The 10,600-nt window shown below is 34.0% G+C and overlaps 1 protein-coding gene across 1 annotated transcript; it reads right to left on the minus strand.

Moving 5' to 3' along the window:
• Nucleotides 1-221: 221 nt before the first annotated feature.
• LOC106470092 (myosin heavy chain, skeletal muscle-like) lies at nt 222-9,949 on the minus strand. The gene is made up of 4 exons (XM_013930619.1): nt 9,747-9,949; nt 4,244-4,343; nt 1,557-1,801; nt 222-498 (listed from the first exon to the last, which is right to left on the minus strand). The coding sequence occupies exons 1-4, from the start codon at nt 9,947-9,949 to the stop codon at nt 222-224; spliced, it is 825 nt and encodes a 274-aa protein (XP_013786073.1).
• Between the last annotated feature and the right edge of the window lie 651 nt (nt 9,950-10,600).

Raw genomic sequence — 10,600 nt, forward strand, 5'->3', positions numbered from 1 at the left:
CCGTTGGAGTTGAATATACCAAATACGAGAACTTATCAGCAAACCATTAAACTTAGAAAGAAAAAAACTCTCACTGCATGCTGTAATAAAAAAATTCGAGGATACATATACAAATCTATATGTTTATTGTCAAAATTTATCTCTTCCGCCAAAATTTAAAATAGATGAAATCCAATTTTTACCGAACAGTCCTTTACCAAACTCAAATTTGCCGTCAAGTTTTATTTTAAACGACATGACCAAAGCCCCATTTCTTTCAAATCCTCTCGGTACTGATGCTCTATAGTCAACTGTTTGTATTTCTCGTCAAGTTTCGCTTTTTTCTCCTGGAGAGTAATGTTTTTGTTCAAAAGTTCGGTCAGTCTTCTCCTGAGAGCGCTGTTTTTCTCTACAATTTCTGCCATGTAATTTTTCAAAGATAAACAAGCATTTTCCGTGATATCTTTAGTTATACGCAGAATCTCCTTTTTCTGGGTCACTTCACTCGTTTTCTTAGTGCTGTCAAGAAAAATTATGATACGATTCCTTAAAAAAAATGCATTTCTCCAACATACAGTAATACTAGATCACTGATGCCATTACATTGTTATCGTATGTCTTTGTCGTAATATTGTAGTTTGGTTGTCTATTTATAAAAAAAACGGTTAAATAACCATGGTAACTGCTTTGTAACCATGGAACTCAGTTCTTGGTGTCTTATCTGATATTATGCTTATTGTTTATTTATTGCTACTTTAGATATTCGTGTATGATTTAATGCTGTTATTCGCTAGTAACAAAATATAAAACAAGGCAACAAAAGAGTAATGTTTCCCCACTTACATGTCCAGCTAACATACAAAAAACTCACAATTGTTTGAGTATAAAAGAACAATGTTTCCCCACTTACATGTCCAGCTAACATACAAAAAACTCACAATTGTTTGAGTATAAAAGAACAATGTTCCCCTCTTACATGTCCAGCTAACATACAAAAAACTCACAATTGTTTGAGTATAAAGAACAATGTTTCCCCACTCACATGTCCAGCTAACATACAAAAAACTCACAATTGTTTGAGTATAAAAGAACAATATTTCCCCACTTACATGTCCAGCTAACATACAAAAAACTCACAATTGTTTGAGTATAAATGAACAATGTTTCCCCACTCACATGTCCAGCTAACATACAAAAAAACTCACAATTGTTTGAGTATAAAAGAACAATATTTCCCCACTTACATGTCCAGCTAACATACAAAAAACTCACAATTGTTTGCGTATAAAAGAACAATATTTCCACACTTACATGTCCAGCTAACATACAATAAACTCACAATTGTTTGAGTATAAAAGAACAATGTTCCCCACTCACCTGTCCAGCTAACATACAAAAAACTCACAATTGTTTGAGTATAAAAGAACAATATTTCCCCACTCACGTGTCCAGCTAACATACAAAAAACTCACAATTGTTTGAGTATAAAAGAACAATGTTTCCCCACTCACATGTTCACTTGTTATTTTAAACTATACTCCGAAAACAAAGTACTAAGTTTAAACTGTAATCCGAACCTTAATAGTTCTTTTTTCAGTTTTTCCATTACAGTAAAACTCCGTTGCTTCATTTCTTCAATCTCATTTTCAAGCTGCTTTATGCGTGCTGTTTGACTTTCTTCTAATTGTTGGTAGGGCTCTAGGTCGGCCAACAGAAGCTTCATCTGGGCTAGAATGCTTTCTTTTTCTATTAGAGTTCTCTTTAACTCAGACTTTTGCTCTTCGTGAGATTGGATAATTTCTTCTTTCTTTGCCTTAGCTTCCTGTAGTAAAGGTAAAAGATACACTGAATGTACTTCAGCAGAGTCCCCGAAACTGTTCTCTTTCGAGAGTAAATACAACCAAAATTTAGAGTAACAAATGTTTTCATTTCTTTATTTTGAAGTTCATATACCGTGCTGTGTTGTAGCCTACAGAGTGCATAATTCTTCTGGTGATTCATGATGACATTCGCACGTTTTACTGACGTCACGACAGTACAATTGGCAACGTTACGCGTCCGTTATGTGGCGTCATTTTAGTGTCTAGTGACTGACTGACAGACAACACACTACTGCATAATGACGCGAATGGTTAAAAGAAGTGACCCCCCCCCACGTGGCCTTTGGCCCTCTTTCTCTAAGATATTATTAAACATAAAAAAAATCCGGTATATCTACCGTTAACTTAAAAGTATACATCAAACAGCGGTTATAACTGTTCTCTACGAAACCTGAGAAAAGCGACTTTAATTCACTCTCATTATTTAAGTATTAAGTAATTTAAATTTGAATTTAAATTTTTTTGTGTTTCGTTTGTTTTTATTAATTTTTAAAATTTGTACTTGTTTGTTTTGTAATAAATTAGAGCCGTAAAGACTGGTCGTTATGATCTCTAGGTAATGAATTCCCCTGGGAGGAGCGAAACTGTTAAACGTGGGAAGGAATCCGAAGGTTACATATTATGTCCCCATTTACTGCAGGTGCGGCAGTGTACTTCTGCACCCCACTTTCAGTATCCTTGAAACTAGACCATTTTTAAATAAAGTACTTCTGCTTAGCCTATGGTCATCATTTTTATGATACTATATTTTTACGCTCGAGTTGATGTTTCAATTTTATTATTAGTATTATAATTATACAATGTATAAATATATATACATACATATAACACTGATGAGATCCTGGCATGATTTAATGGTTAAAGCTCTAGACTTGATATCCAAGGGTCGTGGATTCGAATCTCCGTCACCGAATATGCTCGCCCTTTAGGCAGTGGGGGCGTTATAATGTGACGATCAGTTCAACTATTCATTGGTAAAGAGTGGCTCAAGGGTCGGCGGCGAGTGATGTTGCCAATTTTACCTTCATGTCTTGAAATCATGAAATTTAATTAAACTTCCTACATTTCTATACCATGTTACTGAACGAAGATTGTGTTTGCGTAACAAACAGATACACCACAAATGTTTGTACAAACAAAATTGAGTATAAAAACACTTTTAAACTCGTATGTACAATGAATGACAGTTAATTAAGTCATTAATAACCGACTGAAATTAATATATATTTAAAACATTATGGCAGATTGGATGAGAACTGTTAAACCTGTTAAGTTTGAGCGCTAATAACGAATAACTTAACCAATAATGGAAAGTAACGTACTAAAATAACCCCCAGTCTGTGGAATGTAGGTTGCAAGTTGCCCCCCTCCAGTGGCACAGCGGTATGTCTGCAGACTTACAACTCTAGAAACCGGGTTTCGAAACCCGTGGTGAGCAGAGCACAGATAGCCCATTGTGTAGCTTTGTGCATAACTTAAAAACCAACAAACAAACGTTGCAAGGTATATCACTTTAAAATTAGAGAACGGCTAACTATGTTAATTATATTTTTAACTGTTAGAAATGTTAGAGAAAGTTATACACACATTCTCCCTTATTTCTTCTTCTTTCTGAGTTTATTTAGAAAGCAGGTCTAATTCGAAATGGGAGTTTAGAACTAGAACTAGACGAACATGCCCAAATTTTGAGCTGAACGGCTTTGAAAAGTTTTCAGTATCTCTGTGATAAATGATGCAGGAATAATTAAACTCTCCTTGTAGTCATAAAATTTTCTATTTGTTTCCAATACTTGCGCAAAACTAAACAACTGTAAAATCAGGGAGAAAACCGGTATACTAAAGCTAGTCAACAACACTCATGGTGAACTCTTGGGATTTGACTGACAATCTTATAACACACTCACGACCTAAAAAATGCAGAGCACAATTCTGTGGCAATTAGACTCGAACCACAGACCCTTGGACTTATAATCCGGTACGTTAATCATTAGGCCACACTCGCTCTCTCTCATAAAAAAATATTTCATCTAAGTGAAGTTTTCCCATGGCTCAACGGTAGGTTCGATGGCTTATAGCGCTAAATTCGAGGATCGATACCCACGGTATAGCTTTGTACTTAAAAACAAACAAAAATCAAAGTGAGCAAAAGAAGAAACATGGACCGTAATGTGATATCACACTGAGTGAGAATCAAACATGCTTATTAATGTTTAAGAAAAACAGTTATGCTAGAATCAGAAAATACTGTTATACTTACAGATCAAGTTGTATATTTGAGAAAACGTACATTATCTTCTCTACTTATCACCTTTAAAACAATCAAACGACGTGGTTGGTATAAAAACACGTTAACTTCATATTGACATCTCGAAATGTAATCCTACCTTTATTTTCGAATAATATTCGTCAAATAACTCAACAGCTTTCATTTGCTGCTTTTCTGTAGCTTCTTCGATATATTTATTGTATTCTTCGGTGTCGTTTCTGAGAGAAAAACAAACAACAAAAAAACGTATCAATGATCATTACAAATGTCCCCAATTTATATGCAACAATTGTAGATATTTTTTTTTTTCTGTCTTTCGCTGATCAGTGTGCTGGGTACGAAAAACGTCCTTTAACCCCTACCTTACAAGAGATCGCAGAGAACGTCAAAACAAAAGTGATGCTATAGCTGCTCAGGTTAAACATATTTATTTATTCCTATCCATAAGCATAATCTATTTTAGATGGCCAAGGTATTTACTTTTTACAAAAAACACTAAACACTTAAACATGTGTAGAACACTCTGAAACATAAAATAAATAATTAATAATATATTTCTACAGCTAATGATGCAAATATCTCTCTAATTTTTTTTTGTACTGGCTGCATTAATGTGATTGATATTTAATTAAGTCATTAATAACCGACTGAAGTTTATATAGATTTCAAAATATCATGGCAGATCGGATGAGAATTGTTAAACCTATTAAGTTTGAGCGCTAATAACGGATAATTTAATCAGTAATGGGAATTAAAGTACTAAAATATCCCCCAGTCTGTTGAATTTGCGTTGTAAGTTATATTTTCGGCATAAATATTAAATCCTTAAATTTTTTTTTTCAAACCACAAAAACACTTGCGCAATAAATTTTAAGATTAAAAATACGATTAACGTTTATAATGCACTTTACAATTTTTATTAAAGCCACCGAACAAAATTAAATGACTCTACATGTTTAACTAGCGTGGGTAGCTTTGCGCGAATATTCTAAAACAAAGAAGCTTTCATTGTCATGAACACGTGTATGTCCCCAACAAGAGCACTACCATGAAAGTTTGGGATTTCGTTTTATCACCAGGGACAAAGGATATTGTTTGTTTGTTTGTTATGAATTTCGCGCAAAGCTACACGAGGGATATCTGCACTAGCCGTCCCTAATTTAGCAGTCTAAGACTAGAGATGAAAGCAGCTAGTCATCACCACCCACCGCCAACCCTTGGGCTACTCTTTCACCAACGAATAGAGGGATTGACCGTCACGTTATAACGCCCCCATGGCTGAAAGGGCGAGCATGTTTGGTGTGATGGGACAAAGGATATTCTCCTTCAAATTCCTCAGATAAATAACAAAGTATTAAAACATTTTTTTTTACTGTGCATGTAAAAAATAAACTTGACTTTTCTTCTGTAAACGTGACAGATAAAAAAGTTAAACCATCTCACAACGCACGTTAAAGATATTAATTGCTAAAATACATATGACTAGTAATTAAACTGGAACGAAAATAGCCACGATATGGCGTAATATAGATTGTGGAAAACACATTTAGAATTTTTATTATCAGCTTTGAAATTTTGGTGGAGTTCTTTTCTTTGTGGACTTAAAATTCTCTCAAGGTGACTTTGAAATTTCACATACAATTGACAGATTTTCATATACCTTTAATACGCGAACCAGTTTCGAAAAACTTGTAAAGCCATTATTCGTTGTGGCGTTTCATAAAATTGTAAATCTTTAATGTTGAATCTTAGCTACAGATGGCGATAGCTGCTTGCGCATGAAAGTCTCAGATAAACACCTAAAAATATTTTGTTTTATATTTTATTTTCTTGGCGACGTTTCGTGTAAATACTCTTTTTCAAGTCAGAAATAAGTCTGTTGGTTATTGACAAACCACTGCAGGTCTTTCTGGGAAAAAAATACGTAGGGCGAACATGCTCGGCTATGATAGTGCAGTTTGAACCTGCAACCCATAGATTGCGAGTCGAGCATCCTAACGACCAGCCCTTACCAAACCCAATTGAAAAGATCTAGAATACGAAGATGGACTAAAAACAACACTAAAAAAGGAGCCCCCTACATCGCTCCTACATCTACCTACTAAAACCATGATCAGATTAGTCAAAATACTTCTAGCGTTAAATCCCTTGTCCTTTGACAACAGAATTTTATAAATAAATGAAGGGTGTGGCCATGACAACCAAAATGGGTTTCTACGATGCTAACCTTTTTGGTTACGTTGCATATTTCGTACCTACAGGAGTGCTCACCCAACCTTATATTGTAGGTATACTGATGGTATTTTTCGCGTAGCTGCATACACCAATAATGAAGTCGACCTTCTTCTGTACATTAAATCCTTTCACCCATCGCTCCTTACACCTCTTCTATTTCCTGCCAAGTCATCTCATTCATTATCATTTCGCAAACTTTGTACATTACAAACCATCCTCGGTGTGTCTTGAGAAACATTCCCATCACAAGTCACCAGATTACATAAGCTCTGCAGTACTGACCAAGATTATAATAGCAAACCTTTCGAGATGTTCCATTCGCGTCTTCATAATTATACTGAAGATAATTAACATACACACAACAAACGTTCAAATTTAGTTGTTTTTTTTCAGAGACTGTCTAGCTTCAATCATGTCAATAATTCTAACGCCAACACGTTGGACAATTTACAAATTCCAAAGACACGTATACAACTTCATTTCTGCCAATACCTTCTACTGCCACTGATCATAAATGCATTCTCCATATACTTACACGTCACCATTTATCACACAGACAGCTCGTATATTGCTAACAAACCTATCGTATCTTACAAACGAGACATCAACATCAACGCACTTGTCCATAATCAACTTACGAACAACATAGAGCTATCATGTGATTCTCAAATTGGTACGAACGCTTTTAAGAGGAGCAAATGCAACATTTGTCCTCACATTGATCATCTATTAAGGGCCCCAAGTCAGCCTATTCTGTAATAGCTATACCAGCTGTACATCTCAATGCTTAACTTATTGTATTATTTGTGACAACTGCAACGAAATTTACATAGGAGAAACCAGCTGCATTCTCGTTCAATGCATACGAAAACGCTAACACGTCATTCTCATCAAATATCAAGATGACTTGCAGATTGTCACTACGACCAAGTTGGTCATTACAATGAGTATTTTAAAGTAATTGGCTTGCGACATGCCACTCAACAACTAATCAAAGAATCAGAATATAAAAATATATAATTTTTAAATATGGTTGCATAGGTTATTTTGTATTAACGAACGTTTCAGCCTTTCTTTTTTTATATAAATTTGAAAAGATGCATCTTTTAACTTAAACAAAATGTTCAAATGTTTTTAAAAACTTTTCGAGTTAATTTTGTTTACTTGAACTTCTAGGAAAGTTATTGTTTTCTTCCATCTCACATGTAAAGTTTCTACATGGATTTCTGAGTTTAGGTGTTCTAAAAACTGCTCGGTGTGATCGGTGTTGTGAAAGAGTAGATAAGTATAATCGTCTCCGTGTAACCTATACAGCACCCGCAATGCAGGTGAAACTTCCTAATTTCAGAATCAGTGATTTAACTTTTTTAAATCAAAAACGGTTAAAACATTAATTTGTCTAACTTATTGCTAAGAGGTAACTTAGTATGAATTAATTATTAAGTATTATTCTTAAGTACTTAATAGAATTTCCTTTAGTGATGGTAATGCTCTCTAAAATTGCACTCATTAAAATGTAAGCTTATCGTTCATTAAAGTATGCCTAAAAAATCTTTGGATCTGGGAGTTTTAAAACCCACCAATAGGAGAGATTTCTTCGCGTCAGCTTGGTAACACTACGTGGGGACCAAACATAAAAATTAAATGCAACTTAATACATTATTTGAAATAAACATAATGATGAACATAGGTTTATATTATAATAGTTATACATCATACAGATTTTGTTTATTATGTCTCGTCCATAGGGAGGAAGAAATACTCTATTTCCCATGTTTCTTTCTTTTCCTTTTCAACGAGTACAATAATGTAAAATCCCTTTACTTCTGTACCGTTTTGAAACTTTGTGAGCATATATCTTGGTCCAATACGCTCACAATTTTTTTTTTGTCTTATTTAGTCCTTTCATTTGATTTTACTGGATCAAAATTTTAGCATTACAGATACGCATATTTTAGCCAGCAGTTCCCTTATATTTCCTTTAATCCAAATAACAATTGGCACAAATATATACCTAGTGCCAACCCCCATAGATTAAAGCAGACTTATTTTGGATTTGTGTCTTTCTACTGGTCTAATAGGGATCAAATATTAAAAGAAAGTCGAAAAATCAAGGGTTTTGGCTTGTCATTTCTTTATATTTCAACCAATCCAGATAAGATTTTGAACAGAGATATCTTGCGACCACTCTTACAAACTGAAGCGGTCAAATATGAGTTATAAGCCTTTACTAGAGTCAAAGATCAAACATTTTCGCAAAATTAGGACTTTCGGCCTGCTAATCCTTTATATTTGACTAATGTAAATGAGACTTTGTACAATGATACTTCGACACAGTTCTCATATTGAAACAGACAGAGTTGGGATTTGTGCCTTTCTTGCCATTTTACAAGGGTCAAAATTCAAAATAAATATCTTTTGATATGCCTTTCCTATATTTATTGACCACTCTAGGGGAGACTTTATACTAATGTAATTTTCGACAATCCCACGCACATAGACTGAAGATTTTTTCATGGTGAACAAATCTATTTATATAGGAACTGACTGTCTTATATGTATAATAATGTCATAATTTAATATGCTTCAGTGCATCTTTCCCTCAAAAAAGTCTGAATCTGATATTGCATTAAATGTCTACCCCTCCGCTGATTTGGATGCCATTTTCTCTTGAAATCTACTGTATTCTGAGTATCTTATTGAATAAAATGCATGGAGGAGATATATTGCATTCGCTTGTGAATGTTGGCTTTTATATTTACACTCCAAGTCTGCTAAACATACTTTTCATTTAGAAGTACGTTTCCAATCATAGAAAGACTTACGAATGTTCAGTCAAAATATAAAAATACAAATTACAAGCAACTAACGATAGTTTCACCTAGCTCTGATTCGTCAATCCGATTATGACGTAACTTTGACAGTTTTACCTCGTAACGGCATTGACTGTTTTATCTTGGTTCGTTTTCTGATGTTTACTTATGACACCTATCTGTTCATTTTTGGAAAGAATTTTACACAGAAAACTGTTTTAAACTCACGACGATTGCAAAAATGTTTTCCTAGGTCATTAGTGAGGACATTAGGAAAATTTATTGTGATTGTTTAAAATGTTCTAATAAAGCAGGATTGTGCGTTCGCCTATCATCGCAATTAATCACAATGTACAGTCAGTGCCTGAAAGTAAATGTCCATTAATTCTTATCAAATAATGCTTCGAGATCGGGATTTTGGAGAAAAAATAAATAAAGAAAAACGTTGGACCATAACACCATTTAGAGACAAAATTAAACCTTGCGATAACAATGGTTTAGCCTAAGGCTAACAGGCAATGTTTGTAGGGCTTCTAGGCCTAAGATTAAACATACTTTTGTTTCAAGACTTACTTGATACGTTCTGCTTCTTTATTCAGGAAATCGTTTTCCTCTCTTAGGTCTTTCACTTTTGCTTTCAGTGAAGCAAGTGTTTGCTGAGCCGTAGTCAGTTGTTGTTCCAATAACTTTTCTTTTTCATTTTGAGGTAACAAACTGTCAAAATTTTGTGAACTGTCTGGCAGAGAACGTATATTTGTTTTCTTTATCTTTGCCATGAATATTTTAAATAGTACTAATTAGGCCTATTTCCCAACTTAGGCCTAACAAACTACTATGTCCTACTTATTGTTCTCTAAGTTCTTAATATCAAATTAATAAAACAATTTTTGCATATTAGTTCACTTGTTGTCCTAAACGAGCTGTCAAAAAAATTAAAACTATAAACAAGTAAATATAGAAGGCTTATGACGTCTAAAAAGTTCCATGAGACTGATCATTTTGATACTGTTTCTATGGTAATTGTCCTATATTATGGTAAAATTACAGTACGAAATTAAATGCGCATGGATTTTGTCCAGCGCTTAATTTTATATATTTTTATTTTTATTTATGGAGCAGTGCCACTGAGCTATGTAACTCAGTGGGCAGTACAACTGTAAAAGTAAAACTGTAAAACTTTAAGGGAGCTAATAAACTAAAAAAAGCTAAAATGGATCTAAATTTTAATAAACAAATCAAATGTTTATAGAAGTTGTATTTTTTTAATTAAATGATACAAAACGAGTTTATTATATATATATATAAGCTGAAATTAATACGTGATCAATATGCCTAGATTTTTCAAAGGGTATTTCTCCCTTGGCCCCCTTGAAACACTCATTTCCATTTCAGAATGAGCTCCCCCTCCGAATGGCTCAGCAGCAAGT

This window comes from Limulus polyphemus, unplaced genomic scaffold, assembly GCF_000517525.1.
Source record: "Limulus polyphemus unplaced genomic scaffold, Limulus_polyphemus-2.1.2 Scaffold3817, whole genome shotgun sequence".
In the NCBI taxonomy this organism is placed as follows: domain Eukaryota; kingdom Metazoa; phylum Arthropoda; class Merostomata; order Xiphosura; family Limulidae; genus Limulus; species Limulus polyphemus.